The following is a 22,981-nucleotide window of genomic DNA, read 5'->3' as shown; positions in this document are numbered from 1 at the left end:
CCATGATTTTTGACAAGCCATTCCTCAATTGTTGACAAATGAGTTATTCCCAATATTTGCTATTCTAAGTCGTGTTGCTAAAAATCAGCTTTACTGCAAATATCATTTGAATTGTGTTCTCTTCTGAATTACTCTTTTAGGCTAAATCATGAAGAAAAATAACTGGGTAATGGAACATAATGCTTCTTAATGCATATTTTTAGATTACTTTCCTAAAAGTTTATGTCAATTTATTGTACCACCATCAAGGTAGAAGTCTGTTATGTTTGCATTTATCTTTAAATAACTGGATATACATATAAAATAAGAAAGTATTTTAATTCTTCATTTATTCCTAAAGTAGAATTATTAATATTTTTGTTTCCCTTTGACCGAGCTCCATGACTCTGAGTTAAATTAGTAACTGTATAATAAATAAAGAAAAGTTGCAAGTCATTTGGTTGAAGGAGAGAACACAAACTCTAAGAGTGGCTAATATTAAACTCTTGTGAGCTGGCTTATCTTGGTTCATAATTGCCTCTTCTTCCAAAATCAGAAGTTAAAAATAAATTCAGAAGTCAAGATAAAACTTTCTCAATCTAAGCCAGTAAACTTAAACCAAAAATTCTGTTTTTCCCCAAAACAAGTAGCTATGACTAAGTCAGATCCTCCCTTTAAAAAACACTTAAGCTATGGGGCACCTGAGTGGCTCAATTGGTTAAGTGTCTGACTCTGGCTCAGGTCATGATCCCAACATTCACAAGTTCAAGCCCTGCATTGGGCTCTGTGCTGACAGCTCAGAGCCTGGAGCCTGTTTCAGAATCTGTGTCTCCCTCTCTCTCTGACCCTTCCCTGCTCTCTCTCTCTCTCTCAAAAATAAATACTAAAATTTTTTTAAAAAAATATTTAAGCTCCTGGGAGACTTGGAGTTAACCATATTAAGTTAATGATAGAGTTAATTCAAGAAAACCATGATAAAGCTGCTTTCCAAAGTAATAATAAAACCTTGTAGTATAGGGATTCCTAATTTGGATCCATGTTAGAGCTTCAGAAATTTTATAACCTCACACCACCACCACCACCAGCACCATCACGAACACCTCCTCCTCCCCCCACCTCCACCACAACCAAAGATTCAAATGTGTGGATGGATGTATGAATTTTTCTGGTTTATAATCTCCATAAGACTCTCAAAGAGGTTAAAGACCACAGTCAAAAATATTGTTTATTCAGTAACTTCAAAACAGCTGCAACCTTCAAAGGGAAGGGATGCACAGTCTTCAGGAAAGAGGTGATATTGAGATTTACACGTCATAAATGCTGAGCCCAGCCCGGCTCTGCCCAGGAGTGTTCTTGCTGCCTCTAATTCACACTTACCCAGAGAAGTTCTCACAGTGCAAAACAGGGGATGAGTAGCCCACAACCGTCCTCTCTCAGTGCTGACACACAGAATGTACCAGAGGGTTCCTATTTGCTGCTTTCTAGTGCTCCAGATGAGGCTGTCGACTCCCAGAAAGGGAGAAAGGGATGGCTTTGAACCTCCTGAATAAATCTATCCACTAGGATTCTCAGATTCTCAGATTTTGTTCTCACTTCTTAGTCATATTCTGTTATTCAAAGACCTTTGTCTTCAGGAAATCAGACAGTTCTGTGATTCTGGAAAGAACTGAGCTCCATTCGAATAATTTATTTCGCTGGACATGAAAGCTCTAAAAAGTTTCTTAAAACTCTACTGAAAATATTTTCCTGCTGAATCAGGAATCACCTATGAAACAAAACAAAACAAAAGCCCAACACTTCTATCCTGTAGTTGTGAGGTGGCTGGAAACTGGATGGTCTCCAGGGCACAGGTGCACTAGGAGCTGTCACTGCCCCAGGGACCTGCAGTATTTCCTCCTTGCATGGCAGTGTCCTGAATTTATAAGATTGTCTTAGCTAGTAACTTTTACAGGCTCATGTCTGTGAGGCCATCTTGCCTACTACATCCAATCCTTATTAGAATGTCTTCTTCTCCATGTTGAGGGAAATAACAAGAACTGAGAAACAGAATCCTTGTAAATCATGTCTTCTTTCTGAGCTCTTTCCCTTCACCTTTGGGCATGGGCAGTCAGCAGCATGAAATTGAATAATAATATTTTTAATATTCATGGAGTGGAGAACAGCTGAATAATTACTACTTTAAAATGATTACTTTAATTATACTCGCAGATAGAACAGATTGCATATCAGACAATTGGTTCTCTGTGATTATTCATTCCCAAGTGAATCCTAACAATCCCTTGAGATTATATAGGACTCTGTTGCCTACAAATTTTTATACAGGTTCACTTTGGATGCCACAACTACTCAGTGATATAGAAGGGATAGAATTTATTCTCCCCATTTTATACATGTGCAAACTGAGTCAGTGAGGGTTAAGTGACTTTTCCCAGGGCTTCACAGTCAGTAAATAACTGCATTCACATTCTGCTTTTTAGGCCAAAAGAAAAAAATCTTTATCACATGTTACTGCTTGCCACATCAGGAGCTTGGAATCTACTTTTCGGGGACTCTTAAAGAGCTATGTGAGGTATCAATTTCTTTAAAAAGATAAACTTTTTAAAGAAAAACTTTTTACTGTTTAAAATCATAGCATTTCATGTTTTAGATGATATAAGCGAGAGCAGCAGAAAGAAGGGTATATATTTTCTGTGGATGTCCAACACTGATGTCCTAAGCCTGTGGCTCTCAAACTTGAGTACACACAAAAATCAGTTGGGAGTGCTTGTTTAAAATACAGATTCATCAACTCTTGCCCCAAAGAGTCTTACTTTGTCAGTTTATGGTGAACCCCAGGAATGTGCATTTTCATAAGCACTGTGGGATATTCTGGTATAGGAGTCCTACTCCTTGAGAAACACTCAGTCTAAGACACTAGTGATCTGTTGTTCTTAGCCAGGAAAAGGAAAACTGTGACAGCATAAATTCAATTACTTCCAAGTGAATTAAGCTTACCCCAGCCTGACAGTGTTTGAGAGCACATTAACAGAATATATATATACTTTATATATAAACCAAACCTGAAAGTCATATTCTTTGAAACAATAAATTATATAGATATGGATAAAAAGATCTGAATATCTCTAACAGAGAAAGCTTGTTTCAAAAGAATTTGAATTTACTATTTGTCTTTGGAGTTGACCCAGCCTATAACAGATAACAATCCCACTCAAAATTCAATAGGCTAATTTGCTCACTTAATACCTTGTTCTACATTCTCCACTGTCCCATACTGAGCCAAAAGTCCATCCAGCACCTGAAAAAGAGAGATCCCATGTCAGAACAGGAAGATAAGATTGTACTCACACACACAAAAATAGTATAGTGATATCTCCCAGCAAATGAACTAAAACAAAACAAGGCCAGTTACAGGAATAATCTAATTAAATTGATATTTCAGGTCTTCCATCAAAACAGTTAAAAATGAATAAATATATGGGACTTGCACTTGGTTATTAGCTCTCAAGTAATCTGTCCACTAAGGTGACACAGCAGAATTTCAGAGTCTTACTGTTAATAACCACATCCATCGTGATGGTTGGGGCACAATGCTTTAGGACAAGCAGAATAAAGGACAAGGTTTACTTGTCCTTCTTACAAGTTTTAACCATTCTTCCTTCTGTTTTTCTCTAGGGATCTCCTTATTTTACAAAGCAGTGGGATATATATATTTTTTTACTTTGAAATTTTCCATAATAAAGGATTTTTTTAAGTAATAAAAATGTCAGACAAAACATTCTATTTCCTTTAAGGCTGTTTTGATTTTGTTTGGGTTGGAAATAAACATTGGGGCAGTTTGTTTTTAAATAATGCAATGAGGCCACTCCTCACATTCTGTCTTCTTGAATTTTAAGGTAGCAATCTTATAAGAAGTTTTACAACTCTGAAACTATATCTTCACTATTACTCATAGCAACTCATTCACAATCAACAAAAAACCTACTCAAACTAACAATCTTCTATTTTTATTGGGTTTCCACTGATCTTATTTTTCCAAAATCAGAATTTGGAAAGGTAAAAAGTCTTTTACAAAATCATGACCGAAAAATCACAAACCAGGTATACATTTTGTTTCATAGTTTGTCAGTGCTTGGTGCCTGAGAAGACAGAACAGGAGGGCTCAAAGCACACATCTTGCACAACAAAAAAGACGAACACAACCCTAAAGTTGTGACAGATCACGTACATTAGGATACTGAAAAAGGAAGACAGAGCACGCAGGAGCTTTGTGGAGAGGTATGAGGACCTCTAATTCCCCAGGGAACTCACAGAGGGAGAGCGGTTTTGCTGACCTATTAAAAAGGAAGATGAGGATGGAGGGCAGGAAGACGGTAAACACACAGGTGACACTGGCTTACCTCCCACTGCAGGTGAGGAGGGATGTTTCGGATCTGAATTTTCCTGCTCCTGTAAAAATGACAGCTCAGACTATAACACTTTCTCTAGGACACAGACTTCAGCAAATAACAAAATGTCTCAAGACCATAGCTTGAGTTCACTTTCTCACTGTTTACTGAGGCATCGGCAAGAGATTCCAGCTGTGACTCATGAGCATCATGTTTTAAGGTTTTCAATTACTTTGGGGAAAAAAAGAATAAACCCAACAAGAGTGAATACGCTAAGTGAAACAGCTTAAATACAGATGTGCCTTTTCAATTTCTTGCCAAAGCAGTTAGAACCTAAATTACCATACAGATTCTAATTATAGAATTTAGTACCTTCCTCCCCCAAATAGATGGTCCTGCAACTGACCCGACCCCAGTGGGTACTAAGGCTCAAATGTGACAGGTGAGGTCACATAAATAGTGGACTTAAATGAGGTCAGATTTAGTTCACCCTTTACCTAATAATGTAAAACTTCCTTTCGAAAATTACTTTATTCTTTGAATAAGTAATAGAGTAATAATTTAAAAATTAGAACACTATAAAAAGGTGTGCTAGAAAAAGTCTTACTCCCACCCACTCCCTTCCTTTACCAGAAATAAACACTTTTACTTATCACTTGTGTACTCTTCAGTTTCTTTATGCAAATAACAGCAAATGCAAATATAAATTCTTATTTCTCCCCCCCTCTTACAGAAATATTTACATATTCTACAAACTCTCTGCATGATTTTTTCACCTGAACAGTATAATCCTGGAGATCTTCCCATGCTGACAGAGCCTTCATTCTATTTTATATTATCTGGAGGTACCAAAGTGCATTCAACCCATCCCCCTTGGGCCTTCTTTCACCTTTTTAGTCAGAGGATTTTTCTGTTTTTCTGGGACATCCTGCTGGTCTGATAACTAAGTGATTTAGATTGTTTCTTAAGTAAGCATTAAAATTACATAGGAAAAGGAAAGAAATGGAAGCATAAGAATTTTTCTATCTTTTAAGAATATGTCAGATCCTAGAAAGAAAACACAAATCAGCATTTAAATAATAGAGAGGTATATTTTAATGGAAGGACTTGACATCTGATTCCCCTAAATATCCATTTTGGGGCATTGTAAGAAAAGGGATGTAATGGCAAAAGTGTACCTGCCATTACTTTTTCTTTTTTTCTGGTGTCAGAGGTACCAAAGAGGAACTACACACAGCCACAAGTTTTTCCATGGCTTTAATCTGGGCAATAGCCCCAGAAAGAAATGCTAACAATTCATGCAGAGAGGAAAAGAAAGAGAGGTACACAGAGGAAACATGAAAACAAACAATCAAGTAAATCAGGGGCTCCGGTTTTCTCATGGTTTTTATTGAATGCAAAGGTGGGGCACTTCTATGTTCTAGATCCTACACAGTACTTCTAATTTTTAAAAAAATGAGAGTGCATTCATGCTTTACCACAGGGCAAGCCAGTCTATGGAACCTCTAATCTGGTATCAGGATAGGAAGGAGGAAGATGAACCAAGAACTAATTTCTACCTCTACGCTATGAAGTCCCTTTCCTGACACTGCCTTTGGCAATAGTTCACAATAAAACTGCTGACACTATCCCATGTAGTGGCTCAACGGAATGCTCCACAGAAGATGTCACAAGTCTATTTACAGAAAAGACATCAGAATTTGCAAGAAATTGAATACTTCTTTTAAATATAATTTATTGTCAAATTGGCTTACATACAAAACCCAGTGTTCATCCCAACAAGTGCCCTCCTTAATGTCCATCACCCATTTCCCCTCTCCCCCACTCCCCTTCAACCCTCAGTTTGTTCTCAGTATTTAAGAATCTCTTATGGTTTGCCTCCCTTCCTCTCTGTAACTATTTTCCCCCCTTCCCCTCCTCCATGGACTTCTGTTAAGTTTCTCAAGATCCACATATGAGTGAAAACGTATATCTGTCTTTCTCTGACTTATTTCACGTAGCATAATACCCTCCAGGTTTCATCCACGTTGCTGCAGATGGCAGGATTTCATTCTTTCTCATTGCCAAGTAGTATTCCATTGTATATATAAATCACATCTTCTTTATCCATTCGTCAGTTGATGGACATTTAGGCTCTTTCCACAATTTGGCTATTGTTGAAAAGTGCTGCTGTAAACACTGGGGTACATATGCCCCTATGCATCAGCACTCCTGTATCCCTTGGGTAAATTCCTAGCAGTGCTATTGCTGGGTCATAGGGTAATTCTACTTTTATTTTTTTGAAGAACCTCCACAGTGTTTTCCAGAGCAGCTGCACCAGTTTGCATTCCCACCAACGGTGCAAGAGTGTTCCCGTTTCTCCACATCCTCGCCAGCATCCATAGTTTCCTAATTTGTTCATTTTAGCCACTCTGACCGGTGTGAGGTGGTATCTCAGTGCGTCTTTGATTTGTATTTCCCTAACGATGAGTGACGTTGTCCATCGTTTCATGTGTTTGTTGGCCATCTGGATGTCTTCTTTGGAAAAGTGTGTCTATTCATGTCTTCTGCCCATTTCTTCACTGGATTATTTGCTTTTCGGGTGTGGAGTTTGGGGAGTTCTTTATAGATTTTGGATGCTAGCCCTTTATCCGATATGTCATTCATAAATATCTTTAAGAAATTGAATATTTCTAAAGAAAACTATTTTTTTTAATCTCCAAATATAAACATCAACTCTAAATACTAACCAAGAATTTACTAGTATATAAGTCTTACTGGAAGAAATTCATGAACACAAAGATTTGAAAAAAGACAACCATAGCATTGTTTGTGACGGCAAAGATGGCAAACAATCTAAATACTGACCAACAGGGAAATGAGTAAATGAATCACAGGACAGCCACAAGATGGAACATTATACACCTTTTAAAAAGAATGAAGTGGGGCGCCTGGGTGGCTCAGTCGGTTGAGCGTCCGACTTCAGCTCAGGTCACGATCTCGCGGTTCGTGAGTTCGAGCCCCGCGTTGGGCTCTGGGCTGATGGCTCAGAGCCTGGAGCCTGCTTCTGATTCTGTGTCTCCCTCTCTCTCTGCCCCTCCCCTGTTCATGCTCTGTCTCTCTCTGTCTCAAAAATAAATAAATGTTAAAAAAATAAATAAATAAAAAGAATGAAGCAGGGGTGCCTGGCTGGCTCAGTCAGTAGAGCATCCAACTCTTGATCTCTGGGTCTTGAGTTCAAGCCTCATGTTGGGTGTACAGATTACTTAAAAAAAAAAATGGGGTCGACATATAGGCACGGTCATAAGGAACCATCCACTGCATGCCGTTGTAAGAAAAGAGCTAATTATAGATTAGGAAGATCTTGGTTTTTTTTAATGTTTTTAATGTTTATTTTTGAGAGACAGTGTAAGCAGGGGAGGGGCAGAGAGAGAGGGGACAGAGGATCTGAAGTAGGTTCTGTGCTAACAGCAGAGAGCCTGATGTGGGGCTCAAACTCACGAACCTGTGAGATCATTATGTGAGCTGAAGTTGGGCGCTTAACTGGCTGAACCACCCAGGTGCCCAAGGCAGATCATGTTTTTTAAGTGCACAAAACATACAACATGCTATTAAATGTGTGTGCTTGTAAACGCATAAAAAAAGGAAGGTACAGGCAGTTGGTGAAAGGGGACATATACTTTTAATTTTAGCTACTTCTGTCATTTGTTTTAAAAAACGAGAATGTACTCATGCCTTACTTGCTTTAAAAAAATTAACAATTAAAACTCCTACTAAGTCTGCTTTAATGAATATACAAGATTTATTTTTGAAAAGTATACTAGAACCTACTAAATTAAAAAAAGGAAAGAACAAAAACCAAACACCTCACTTTTTCCATAACTAGGTTAGGTATTCTTGAAATCGTATTTAACAGAATACTAATTTATTTAGCAAACTCTGTTCCTAATGTATAAGCCATCAAACTCTGTCTGATCCAGATTACTGCAAATCCTAACTAACTGGGTCTGAAACAATAATGTTTCCCTGTAATGCCTCATGTAAAGAATGCACATCAGGCAATCAGTTCAGGAACTGGAATGTTCATTAATCACGATTCCAGGAGAAATAATCCCTAAAAAAGCTAGTGTGTGGCATCTCTAATCTTAGGTCTCGATGGAAAGAAAGAAAAAGAACTGAGAACTGAAAAAGGAACTGGAGATCACTATAGGAGAACCAATTACACTGATCCTTAGGTAACTGGGAAGATTATCCTGAGCTATTATCTTTCAGGATCAGGAGTGGGCAGGACCTGTGAGTTCTGCTAACTTCCACAGTGTGATCTGGATGCTATGCCTCCTACTCAGGGGCCAGGGATGCTTGTCCCCTTCAGCCCCCAGGGAGGGACTTCCACATGTCCTTCAAACCCCACTCACATGTGCAGAGGCTTCCAGGGCGTCTCCAGGCAGAACTGTCTCCTCTGCACTCTTCAGCTTTTATAACAGCTCACTCTCTGCTGTAATTATTTTTCTGCTGGGGCTGTCATGTTCCCCCACCAACCTTCTGCTTGATGGTAATTTCCTCAAGGACAAGCTCTTTATTTACTAGTCTTCTGTCCAGCACAGGGCCAAATGTCTAGTTTAAAAGCAGAACATGGCACCCCAGGGCTGGGAAAAGCACTCCTAATGCTGGCTGTAGCATGCCTATGATGTGGATCCCCCTGACCCCACCCCGGAAGGCCAACTGTTTATTTCTCCTGTGCCAGGTAGTCAAGAGAAGAGGGAATGGTTCTTTACCCTCTTTCCCTTTTGAAATCCATAAAAGTATGCCCTGCTTAAAGAAGCCAAACATACACAATAACTCAGGAAAATTATTGGTTTTAAGAAAATAATTTTGTTTCTTAAAAAAAAAAGGAATAATCTCACAGTTCCTTTATTTTAAAAAAGAAATCAACCTTCCCTAAACACACATAATGATGTTTCTCATCTTCACTGCCCAGAAGCATTACAGCAGCTTCCTAGCTGGCCTGTCTTCCAGTACTGCACTCCTTCCTCTCCCAGCCAGCCCTCCTGGGCTGCCAGTGACTGACTGACTTTTTCTTTTTCTTTTTTTAAGTTTACTTATTTTTGAGAGACAGAGAAAGAGTGAGTAGGGGAGGAGCAGAGAGACAGGAAGAGAGAGAGAATCCCAAGCAGGCTCCACGCCATCAACACAGAGCCCGAGTGGGGCTCGAGCTCACAAACCACTAGATCATGACCTGAGCTGAAATCAAGAGTCAGATGCTTAACCGACTGAGCCACCCAGGTGTCCCTGTCAGTGACTTTCTAAAGCACAAATATGACTGGTTACTCTTGCCGTTTTTGACTCCCTGTCACCACATCCAAATTCCCTTTCACGACCCAGTTACTGTCTCCTTCCCCATCTCTTTATGTTGCCAAACTGCCCAAACTTTATGCATTTCTCCCTTCATCAAAAGTAGTATGTTACACCGGCAGTTTATATGCATGCTTTTGACGCCTTCAGTCTACCTTAAAAACAGGACTAAAGAATTTGTCTATTCTAGATATCTCAGTAAGTGGAATCATACAGTATTTGTCCTCTTGAGTTTGGCTTATGACAGTTCACATAATGTTTTCAAGGTTCATCCATGTTGTAGCACGTATCAAAACTGTATTCTATGCACTGCTTTTTATTTTTATTTATTTATTTATTTTTTTGAGACAGAGAGAGACAGAGAATGAATGGGGGAGGATCAGAGATAGAGGGAGACACAGAATCGGAAGCAGGCTCCAGGCTCTGAGCCATCAGCCCAGAGCCCAACGCGGGGCTCGAACTCACGGACCGCGAGATCGTGACCTGAGCTGAAGTCGGACACTCAACCGACTGAGCCACCCAGGCGCCCCAATGCACTGCTTTTTAAAGTTAATCTGTTAGTGTGGCCGCTTCAGCAATACATACACTAAAGTTAATCTGTTAAGGTCTGTTTTGTTTTGTTTTGTTTTGTTTTTTGAGAGGGAGGGAGGGGGAGAGAGAGAGACAGAGAGAGGAGACAAGCAGGGCAAGGGCAGAAGGAAAGAGAGAATTTTAAACAGGCTCCATGCCCAGTGCGGAGCCTGAAGCAGGACTCGATCTCATGACCATGAGATCATGATCTGAGCCTAAGTCAAGAGTCAGCCACTCAACCGACTGAGCTACCCAGGTGCCCCATCTGTTAAGGTCTTCTATTTATTTCCTTTTAACTTTTTTTTCACATGAAGGAATGTTTTGGATTTTTACCAATTTTAAGACAATCCACCCAGACTTTTATACTGGCTAAGTTAATTAGATCTAGATCAGTGGGTTGGGGGAAGAGGGAACAGATAGTTAGTATTTACTGGTACAGAGTTCCTGCTTGGGATGATGAAAAAGTTCTGAAAATAGTGGCGATGGTTGTACAACACCACCATCAGTGTTCTTAATGCTGCTGAACTGTACACTTAAAAATGGCTAAAAGAGCAAATTTTGTTATGTATGTTTTACCACCGTAAAAAAAGTACTATACAAAAAAAGAGCAATGCAAAGGAAACAATATGAAATCTTCTAGGGGACAACTAGTCTGGACTCTTCAAAATGTCAATGTCATAAAAAATCCAAACATTGCTCAAGATTAAAAGAGAATAAAGAGATCCAAAAACCAAGGGGGACAGGGGAACAAGAGTAAAGAGGGCAGTAAGGAGCACGGTTTTGACTTTTTTCTTTTTCATTTTAATGAAAAGCAGAGCAAGACCCATAGTCAAGCAGAGGGTACTCTTTAATGTAGACAAACAGGGTCTTCCCTAGTGGCTTTGGGATTTAGGAATTTAGAATTTCCCACTCTCATAATTCAAGCAAGCACTTAGGATGAGAAAAGGAAACAAGCTCGGCCTCCACACTACCAGGAAAGGGGTAATACAGCCCTCCAGCCATCTTGGGGATGGACTGGGGAACTTGGCTACTCTAATTCTATATTCTGGTTAATCAGTGATTGCAGTATACACATACAGACTATAAAATCTTAACTACAAAACAAAATACACTTAACCCCAGCTCATCTAATTCTAACCGACCTGGTTGATGGTATATAGAGCTTTTCAACATCTAAGTGCCTCAGAATACTTTTTATAAATGTTATTATCTTTGTAGTGTAGATGCCCAGAGGAAATAGAAAGTTCCAACTTGAGTGAATTTCAGATAAACTAGATGTCCAGTGTTATAAATTTCAATAGCCTGGCAGAAATTATTTTGTGTGGTAGAATTTGTAGCTTAAAAATAAGTGGCCAAGCATTTGGGAAATACAATCATATTTAATTGTCATGGAATTTCTGTGATTATGAAGAACCATTTTACCTATATTTGGGGGGTAAAAAAAGTTTAACCATTTTACCTATATTGGGGGTAAAACACATGCTTGCATGTGCAGAGGATAATGGTATATGGTAATGAGCCACAAGTCTGATCAGCCACCTTGGGAACTCTAACCCAAGCCTTAACCATGATGGGGACTTGAGTGGAGAACAAAGTTAACACAAATGTGAGAACCCAGCTTATAAGATCTCAGGTTCCATTTGAAAATTAGGTCATCTAGGGACTAGAGAATCCCCAGGTAAACTGTGGACAAAAGAGGCAACATAGAAAGTAGAGTCCTATGAAAGAGTTCTGTGGGGTTCAATGAAGAATTCTACCTAACTAGGTCCCATCTGTTTCCATAGCCATTCTGGGTGCCATCAGATGACACACAGTCCTCACCTTGGAGGGAAATTAGAGCACCATGGATTACCTATGGAGAGGCAAGTATGCTAACCAACTCCAAGGACTGTGTGAGAGCTAAGACTAAACCCACCATGATTCTCCTGTTGCCCTCCCCCAGCATATAGTGCTATAGTCAGTATAGTGCTGTATCCCATGCACTCCTTAGTATGTGTTTAAACCTTAAACTCAGAACTTCTGGACAGTCTGTACAAGGGATATTCTGTGCTAAACTGAACTACGACCTAGGGCTGCTCAGGGAAGCAAATGAATCACCAGAGATAGCCAAGTCCAATCCTCTACCCAACTGTCACTTAAATCCCCCTCTTTGTCTCTGTCTTTGTCTGTCTCTCTCTCTCTCTCTCTCTCTCTCTCTCTCTCACACACACACACACACACACACACAGGCAGGGGACAGGGAATGATTAAAAAGTCAATTAAACAAATTGTTTAGTCACTTTGTTACAAAATTATTAAGAACAATTGCCTTTGCCTCTATGGGATCTAAAAGAAATGTATTATAATAGTTATCAGAAAACGATGCTTTCAATATATAAACTGCTAAAAAGTGAAAAAAAAAAAGTTTAGGGATTTTTTAGGAAGAAAAATTATGTGATCAAAGTCTTTGTGAATATTAACAGTGTTATGGGCCAAATCATAAAAAGATTAAATCAGGTATTATTGTGGTGACCTACTACAAAGGGTTTTGAGCCAGAAGAACTGCAGTTATAAAGCTGACGACTTCCTTTCCTCTATAAACTCAAGTCCACAAAACCATAAATCCCCAAGCGGCCCCAACATACTCATGCTTCCTGACATTCAGAGGCAGGAGCTCATGAAAAGTCCACTGTCTGAACAGGACAAAAGTCAGTGAATATGGTAAGCAGTAGCCCAAGACTTTGTAACTCACTTAATCTCCTACACCCTCCTAACCAGTCTACTAGCTTATAGAAAGGCCTTGACTTTTTAAGAAGTTGCTAACACAATTCCAGATTCCCTTTTGAGGAAAACACTGGGGATTCTTACTTGTTGCTGAAACAGGGAGAAGGGGAAAGAGAAGAGTGAAAGGGATGATTTATGATGATTAGATGTTCATGAGAAGACTGGCCAGACTGCTATTCCTGGGCAAGATGGTGAAGTAATTCCCCTACTGGGAAGGGGTACAGTGAGTGTAATTTGCATTAAAAGATCATTAAGTTTCATTTCAATTGCAGGATTCTACAAATGCTCTGGAAATTGTAAGGTTAAAATAATCTCCTGTTAAAAGGAATCAGTATGGGGGACCTGGCTGGCTCCATCAGTCAGTGGAACATGCAACTCTTGATCTTGAGGTTGTGGGTTTGTGCCCCATGTCGGGTGTACAGATTACTTAAAAATCAAATCTTAAAAAAAAAAAAAAAAGGAATCAGCAGGATTTACTATGTACGCTGTAATGACCATATACTGTTCTAGTAAAGCAGACAACCAGATTTCTCAGAAATTCGATATTTTAGCTCTGTAAAAAGGAAGTCAAGGGGTGCCTGGGTGGCCTAGTTGGTTAAGTGTCTGAGACTCTTGGTTTAGGATCAGGTCATGATCTCATGGTTCATGAATTCGAGCCCTGCATCCGGCTATGCACTGACAGCACGGAGTCTGCTTGGGATTCTCTTTCCCTCTCTCTCTGCCCCTCCTGCTTTCTCTCAAAGTAAATAGATAAACTTAAAAAAAAAAAAAAAAGAAGTCAATACCTAAAACTTTCTCTTTTTTGATTCATATTCACTTTTTGGCAAAGGGGGTCCTTTTACTGGAATGGTGGCAAAGAGTAGAACAATTTGAACTAAAGAAAGAGAAAAAAATCTAAACAATTATTTGGGGAAAAACTAATATTTTTCTTTGCCAAAAACTTCTTTAGGAAATTAAAATAAAATGAAAACAAAAAAAAACACAGGAAAATTGTGACCCACTCTTATCAAGGTTTGTGTACAATTTCCTACAGATAATGCCACCTTTCCCATCTACCATCTCCCTCCTTAATTCATTTTGTGACATGACAGAGAAAAAAAAAATAGATTTAGCTCTAGTTTTACCAGAACTTCTCCATGTGATTCACTGAACACTATTTCTTCCTCATACAAGTTATTTTATTTAAGGAAGTCTAATAAAGGTTCAGAGGTACACCGGAAACACTCATCACAGTATTTTCAGCAGGAAGCTATCCTCAAACCACTACTACTTACCTTAATGGATTCTAATAAGTGTCTCATTTAAGCCTTACCACCCCCTACATGAAGTACGCATTGCTATCCCCATTTTTCAGATAAGTAAACTGAGGAGTTGATGAGTGCCCTGTCTACATCTCACAGGTAGGGAGTGATATTTTTGACTTGTGCTCTGCAAGTTTAAATCTTTGTTCCTAAAACATCGCTTTGGAATTGTTGATTCACCAGTAACAAAATTTACACTTTATGTATATGTATGTATATGTGTATGTGTGTGTGTGTATATAACACGTGTATATACACATGTATATATACACACACACACATACACATATACATACACACACACACACACACACACAGCAATGAATTTTGGACAAGATATGCCTTTTCAGGCAAATTCTAGGAAAATGGGTTTTAGGATTGGACTTCTATCTAGCCTTTCCCATTCAGTGTCAACCTCGCTATGGACTCTGACCAAAAACACCTCCTCTAGGAAGGGTTATTTTGAAAACTTCACCAAAGCTGCTCACTCTTTGCTCCTCAAAAGAATTTACTTACATACAAATGCCTTTTAGAAAAGGTAACAAAGGCATTACCTAGTAAACTCCTTCACCAGGTCAGCTGACTCCTGGTTGACAGTCAGGGTCTCTTGGCCCATGGCTGGGAGCCATACATACCTCTTTGTAAAGGCCTGAGGGTGGGACTAAGTATAGGAAAGATTTTCCTCATAGTTTTGCTTAGTAACACTGGGCAAATCCAGGGCTGTGCTGAACCTCATGAGGCATGATAAAGCTTGAGAACCCTCTCCCAAATACAGATGGCTGTATGGGGAAAGGCAGAGTGGATCCCAGACAGGGAGACGAGGTCCTCAGAAGGCTAGAACATTTATGTGTGCCAGAGTACAAACATGAATTTGAATTCAGGAAGGTGAGATTTTGAGAGGGTAAGGCTGAGTGTTTGTGAACTAAAACTCTGCACACCAACTTCCAGCTTTTCAAGATCTAAACAGAGTAAGGATTTTCCTTAATATTTTCATTCGGCTGTGATGGAGATTCCAGTTAACAAAACCAAACTGTGTTTCTACAGAAGTGATTAGTTACTCTTTACAAGACCCTCAAACTCATTATCTGTAATTAAGACTAACCAGGGTAAAAACACATATTTACACATCATAATTTGAGCCAAGATAAATGATATACATAAACACGATGCAACACAAGTTATAATCTGAGTATATAAATGTTTGCCTTGTGTGGTGCATGGTAAACACAAAATCATCTTTGTAAAGGCAAAGGGAGCCACATGCTTCGTCACCCACAACTGTGACATCCTTCCAGCAACTCTTCAACCCATTTTCAATAACTGCTTTCGTTAGTTTTCCAAACAGCACACAAATCTGTCCCGCTCCTTCCTTCCTTCCTACCTGGTCCTTTTTCGTTTTTTCTCCCCTCCACAGCCAAAGCAACATCTGGAGCAGAGCAGGTGCTCAGCAATCAGCAAATTCACCAGAAGCATTTGTTGCTGACAGCTGGCTTCTTTTTCCTGGCTCACTCCATCCCATATTCTAACTTCCAACTATAAGAGGAATATGTGCTTACTGAAGACACAGACTGGTCTTCAACCAAGCCACTTGGTTTTTTTTTCCACTCCAGTTTATGCTCATCGACTCAATGCAATAGGCTGCGGACCGAAAAATATAGGACAAGATATTTCCTAACACAGTAGCCACTACATACATTTCCCGTGATTAGATGTAATGACTCACATAGAGGTGGTGTTTTTACCCTCAAGACAAGAAATGCGTCAGCATGCCTTGACTTACCGAAGAAACAGTTTCACAATTAACACAAAAATTCAAGCCAGAAGTTCTGAGTCCTCAAAGTCTGGGAATGAGTGATAAACCAACAACATTTTACTTCTGAAAAGAAGGAATTATTCCCAGCAGTTATAAAAGACTTTGATCATTTCATTATAGTCATGATGATGATTAAGAAAAATTAAATTCATCTCCACTATAGCCCTAAATCCCAATAAGCAGAGAAAGGCAGGAAAGGGTCAGCCAAGTCACATATTCCTCCCTCACAAAGGAATTCCCTCCCCCTGCCTTGCAAAGCAAGTAGGATTCACCATCTCACACAAGAGTAACATCTCACGGGGAGCCTGGGTGGCTCAGTTGGTAAAGTGTCTGCCTCCGGCTCGGGTCATGATCTCATAGTCTGTGAGTTCGAGCTCCACATACGGCTCTCTGCTGTCAGCACAGAGCCTGCTTTGGATCCTCTGTCCCCCTCTCTCTCTGCCCCTGCCCTGCTCACACACACTCTCTCTTAAAAATAAACTTAAAAAAAAATATTAAAAAAAAAAAAAAGAGTAACCTCTCACCTATATTGGGAGATGGGATGGTGTGAGCAATCCAAACCACCCCTACCCAATGTTCTGACAGGAGATTAAATAGAGGACATCTTATCCAATTTTGGAGAACAGGGTAATTTCTAAGATTAAAGTTAAAAGTTTTCCAAAGTCATTTAGCAAACGTTCACTGAACACCTGTTGTATGCCAAGCATTTGTCTTAGGTTCTGCATTATATTAGCAAACAACAACAACCAATATCCTCATGATGCTTAGGTTCTAGAGAGTAAAAAGGAGACAACACTGACCCCAGCAAGCCTTAGGACTCTCAACTTAATTTCAACAAAACAAGAAAGCACTTTAAAGCTGGTGCCTTGATCTAAAACAATTAAGGAAAAAGGCTAATTCTGCTTTTTGCTAACTTAAATTTTTTAGGGTTTAGCTAGAAGTAACCAAGTATTTTTAAGCACCTATTTCTGCACAGTATTCTTCATTGCAGCTGTACCTGCAGTCCCCGTGGCACTGGACCCACTAAAGTTTTCTCTGCTATACAAAAGGATGCTCTGGAGAAGATAAAAAAAGGTCATGGGAAAAGTTTGTATCAAAATTGGGAGAGAAGTAAGAAAACCAACTTTTCACACATGTCAATAAAAAGACAAACACAGTTCACAGGATACAAAGGAAAAAAAAAATCAGTGACCAACTGGTATCTCATAAAGTACTGATGAAAAAAGAAAGGAAAATCACTAGCTCTTAAAATTACATGATTTGAATAGAATGCAATTTGCTTTTTAAATCCTCTAATAGTCAACTTTAACACATATGAATGAGGGGACCCTGGGTAGCTCAGGCGGTTGAGCATCTGACTTCAGCTCAGGTCATGATCTCACAGTCTGTGAGTTCGAGCACTGCATTGGGCTCTGTGCTGACAGCTCAGAGCCTGGAGCCTGCTTCGGATTCTGTGTCTTCCTTTCTCTCTGTCCCTCCCCCATTCATGCTGTCTTTCTCTCTCTCAAAAATAAACATTAAAGAAAAAAAGAAAAGAAAATGCAGAGCTTTAAAAAAAAATAAAAATATATGAATGAAACTAGGGAAAGAGTGTATAAATTGTTCTTATTTTAAAAAGGATTCATTTTGTGATCACCTTACATCAATTCTGAAATGAAACAAATGAGCAGGGAGAAAACTTCAAATACACAAATTTGATTTATAACCAATTTTGAGAGGCTAGATTTTTGCACAGAGAACTTTTCCCAGGAGTACTAATAGAAACGCAAGATTCGTGAACTGTATCCTTCCTCAACTATGCGCACCCTATCACTACCCCTGCACAGCCACAGCTTCTAGCCTGGTGGCCTGTACAGGAGTCGTTCCGTAAACTTAATGAATAAACAAATGAATGTGCATGACAGGGTTAACGTCTCTGGCACTTAAACACAGAACTCTTTCCAGCTGCTGATTCACTCTCTTCTGAGTTCCCTGTTTTACAAAGACTGTAAACAGGGCATCTGTCTCGGTTGGTTCCTGACTTTTCATCACTTCCTCTTAAGCCAGCACCATCGGCTGGGTGGGCCCCAGCAGGATCCATCAGTGGGAAGTGGCACAGAGGCTTCAACACCTGACTTGAATAAAGGTGAACAACCTACCTGGCTCGGAAGGTGGCCATAGGAGGTCCTGTGACCACAGCTTCAAATTCCTTTCCCCATTTCTTTCCCCTTCCCTGGATGCAGCCCAGCATTGCCCCCCAACCCCAGGACCCTGCTTCTTCCTTTGCCTGGGGTCAGGTCCTCAGCAACAGGACTGGAGTAGGGAAGAGAGATAAGTGAGTGCCCTCCCCTCCGCTGTTCACAGAGTCCCAGTCTCCTTAGTGTTGTGATGAGCAACTGCCCTCCCCTCTTAATGTGTCCCTTGCCCCACCCCTAGGAATTATGAAAAAGCATTCCGTGAACTGCGTGCACACTATGAAGTGGGCAGTAGGGCTATTGTGAGAGATGCACAACAGTATCCAACATTCTCTCATTCCCAGCTTTGGTTCTGATGTGCCCAGGAGAGCTGGTTTTCCTAGGAAATGTCAATGAATCTGACTTCATCTGGTGAGTCACAACTATGTCACTAGCAGTGAGCCAGGACAGAAGCTACTGAAGTTACACAGAGTCACCTTAGAAGTCAGGCTAAAAAATCCATTTCAGGATAATTTTAGAAGCTGAGGAGTACAACTGGCAAACTAAGAGCACCCTGATTATTGTGTTTTGGTGAGAGCAATTTTGTTCCTGGGTAGAAAATACAAAACTTGTAGAATTCCTTAGAAACTTGTGGAAATGCAAACACTTTATATAGTAATGTCTAGAAGCAAAAGGACCTGATTTCTTAGGGAAATAATGATTTGAGAAAAAAATATAAATTTAAATATGTTCCCTGGATTTTCTAACTCAATCATTCTCCCCATCCCTAATAAAACATTCTGTTACCAGAGACTGCCATTATTGCAGCACAAGAGAGAAGCAGAGTGGAAGGTGCACCCAGCTGAGTTTGACTCCCGCTCCCTTTCCGACACATTATCAGACAGATGTTGGACCAGTCCTTTAACCTCTCTGGTTAATGCCTCAGACATGAGACAGTTAGACAAGATAATAGACCAAATGCTTTTCCAAACTAAAATTCACTCCATTTTAGCAGCAAAACAAAACTGTCACAAAGAAAAGGTAAGAAACAGAAGAGATATCTCATGAATCTAAGCTACAAATGGAAATGGGGAAAAAAAAACCCACAAACCAAACAATTCAGCAAAGCTTGCATTTTGTTTGGGCCACATTTAAAAAAAACTTTTTTTAATGTTTTTTTTATTTTTGAGAGAGAGAGAGAGACAGAGCACGAGTGGGGAGGGGCAGAAAGAGAGGGAAACACAGAATCTGAAGGAGGCTCCAGGCTCTGAGCTGTCAGCACAGAGCCCAACGCGGGACTCAAACTCATGAACTGTGAGATCATGACCTGAGCCGAAGTTGGATGCTTAACAGACTGAGCCACCCAGGCACCCCTGTTTGCCATCACAATTTTTAACAAATCAATAAATAAGTTAGATGACAGAGTCTATAGTATGTCATTTTATTTATTTATTTGTTTGTCAGCGCACAGCCTGATGAGGGGCTCAGTCCCACGATCCTGGGATCGTGACCTGAGCTGAAATCAGGAGTTGGCAGGCTCAACCGACTAAGCCACCCAGGTGTCCCCAGAGTCCACAGTGTTTTATAACTGGATGGCTTGCGATCCCAAAGGAGGGGTTTTGACAGTACTTGTATCATAGCCTACTCCAACAGCCACAATTTACCCCATTTATTCCCTTTTCTACCTTATTACAGAAGTGTTATGTTCACACTTTCACTACTGTCAGCATTACTCTTGCACAATCTCTGGTATCTGGATTTTGAATGTGTGATGTTAGTTCATGATATTTACTAGGAACGGAGGGTATCGCACAGCTAAGTAGGAGCTTGCCCATTTCCTATAGGTGTATGTTGGTCTTGGCATGGGACTGTGAATGAGGAGACTATGATTGCTTCCAAGGAATTCCACTGATGTCAAAACCACCAGATCAAAGCCTGTATTTCCACTACACAGAAACAGAGTTCTGGCCCATAATTCAGATGTCGGTTAATTAGTATAGTAGTGATACTCTACTTGTTATTTCAACTTTGATCTAAATAGTTCTGAAGAGCCCACATTCATATTTTAATTTTTTCAAGTTTGTTTATTTATTTTGAGAGGGAAAGAGGGGCAGACAGAGAGGGAGACAGAGGATCCCAAGCAGGCTCTGTGCTATCAGCATGGAGCTGCATTCGGGGCTCGAACTCATGGAACCATGAGCCAAAACTAGGATTTGAAACCTTAACCAATAGAGCCACCCAGGCGCCCCCCACATTCATATTTTTAAAGCAACATGCTTTAACAGCAGGTGAGAGAAACTTAAGGCATTGCACATTTATTGGAAAAGCAGCCATGTTCAGCTTGATTTAATGCAGACACCAGTAGAGAATGGTCCAAGGTTCTTCTAGAACAAGGGACTAGGAAACAGGTAAGTAAGAGAGACTTCAAAGGCAGGGGCTAGAGGGTGGGAGGGTGTGCGGGAACATCAGGAGGAAAAGTGTTTGTATTACAGAGTTCTTCCCGGTGACTTTTAAAGCGATTCTGCAGATTTCAGCAAATCTGAACACTTACACCTACTGCTCAACAGGTTTCTTTCAAACAAATGTACTTTTTAGAAACAAATACTACAGGGGTGCCTGGTGGCTGAGTCAGTTGAGTGCCTGACTCTTGATTTCAGCTCAGGTCATGACCCCAGGTTGTGGGATCAAGCCCTGTGTTGGGCTCCAAGCTGAATATGGAACCTGCTTAAGATTCTGTCTCCCTCTGCCCCTCTCCCTGGCTTGCACTCTCTCTCTCTCCCTCTAAAATAGTAGAGAGAGACAGAGACAGAGAGACAGAGAGAGAGGGAGGGAGAAAGAAGGACGGAAGGAAGGAAGATATTCTACGCACAAAGTTCAGCAGATACCCAAGGGTATAGTAGAACAATTCTCCCTTCTGTACCTATTCTTCCACCCTCTGGTTCTTGATACCAATTTTTAAAAAATAATTCCAGAATATTCTATATGTAAGCAGATATGTATATATTCTTTTTTCCCCAAAATAAAAATGTTAGTGCTCTGTATACACTTTTTTTCACTTGGAGACTGTTTCATACTAAAACACATAAAATTGTATTATTCTTTTTTGATGACTGTAGAATAGTCAATTTTATGAAAGTACCATAATTAACTGGTCTCCTGACGGACATATAATGTTTCTATTCTTCTATTTCAAAACAAATAAACAAAAACAAAAACCTAAACGCTGTCATTAGTATCTATCTGGCCAGCTACTAATCTTGCACATGTGTGACTGTATCTTGGAAGATGAGCCCCTGGGAGTAGAATTACTGGGTCACATAATGTTAAAATACAAATGCAGTGATGTTTCTTCACATATGTGAAAACACATTTATCATTTTTTTTTTATTTCTGCCTATTCAGAGATGAAAAGTACTATCTTACCTGCATTTTAATTACTTATGAGGTCGATCGTTCTTTGTTATGTTGAAGAACCTCCCTCACTTCACTGGGGAACTTGACAGAATTCTTCCTTTACTTCAGGATTCTAGAAGGTGACTTCTGGATTTGAGTAACCCCACTCATTTCAGTTACCTGACAAATACTTGCTGAGCATTTATGCTAGACATCAGACCAATGAAGAGCCAGTCCTCTACCATGAAGCACCAACAGTCTGGTTGGGAAGACCGCCACTCAAGAAGCCAGTGCGCTCTCAGCCACGCTGCTACAAGACAGGCCTGCGTAATGCTGGAGGGCACCAGGGTGCTCAGACAGGCAGGAGGGGAACCCAGCAAGGGCCCCCAGAGGCACCTCAGCCAAGTCCTGAGCAGTAGGAGACAGAGTGGGCCACGTGAACAAAGGTAAGGGTTGGGAGTGTAAAGGGGTCTAGAAGCAAGGTCACAAGTAGAGAAAGGTCCAGAAACGCCTTCCTAGTCAAGGCAATGAGGTATACATAGGCACGGTGGCCAGGTCACATTGTTTGAGAGGAGCAAAGAATGCTTCCAAGGAAGGTCAAGAGAGCAGGCTAGAGATGCTGGCAGGAACTATCTCCTGAGTTGAAACAAGAAAATGATAAACCTTCCACCAAGACCCAGAAAAGAAACATCAGGCCCTTTGCAGGATTGGTGACCACCAGGGTGAAACACTGGAGACACATAAACACAGCCATCAGCATTAACTTTCTTTTCAGAAGCTGTTGCTTTCTTTCTTCTTGCTGGTTTCCTTCCTCAGAGAAAAGAGCCTTGAGGCTCTGAAAATCTGGGTATGAGCATTAATTATACCCTTTCTTGCGGCCGTGTGCACACCACCACTGGGGAAATCTGCTGACCCTTCCTCACTTCTCCTTGACATGGGGCTGCCAGACATATTTAACCAACAAATTAAGTGCCACCAGCTACCATTATAATACACTTCTCTGTTCCTAGCAGGTATTTACCATACCTATTGAGATTACAATAGATAAATCTATTAAAAATAGTAAGACTGTTTTATGTTTTAGGCTAGTGAAAGGTAGGATTAAATAACATGATTAAAAAATTTTTTTAATATTTATTTTTGAGAAAGAGACAGAGTATGAGCTGGGGAGGGGCAGAGAGAGAGAGAGAGAGAGAGAGAGAGAGAGAGAGGGAGAGAGAGAGAGGGAGAGAGAGAGGATCAGAAGCAGGTTCCAGGCTCTGAGCTGTCAGCACAGAGCCTGATGCGGGGCTT

At 40.2% G+C, this 22,981-nt stretch overlaps 1 protein-coding gene across 3 annotated transcripts in view; it reads right to left on the bottom strand.

The window, feature by feature from the left end:
- The window catches only part of IGF2BP2 (insulin like growth factor 2 mRNA binding protein 2), a 156,547-nt gene that overhangs the window by 38,355 nt on the left and 95,211 nt on the right, over positions 1-22,981 (bottom strand). For all 3 annotated transcript variants that reach the window (XM_060639439.3, XM_060639441.3, XM_060639440.3), the window contains exons 3-4: positions 4,377-4,425; positions 3,223-3,274 (exon numbers count right to left, since the gene is read on the bottom strand). In XM_060639439.3, coding sequence (XP_060495422.1) covers positions 3,223-3,274; positions 4,377-4,425 — 101 coding nt within the window. The remainder of the gene's footprint in view (positions 1-3,222; positions 3,275-4,376; positions 4,426-22,981) is intronic.

Source organism: Panthera onca, chromosome C2 (assembly GCF_046562875.1).
Source record: "Panthera onca isolate mPanOnc1 chromosome C2, mPanOnc1 haplotype 2, whole genome shotgun sequence".
NCBI lineage: Eukaryota > Metazoa > Chordata > Mammalia > Carnivora > Felidae > Panthera > Panthera onca.
This window is presented reverse-complemented; position numbering and strand designations above follow the sequence as displayed.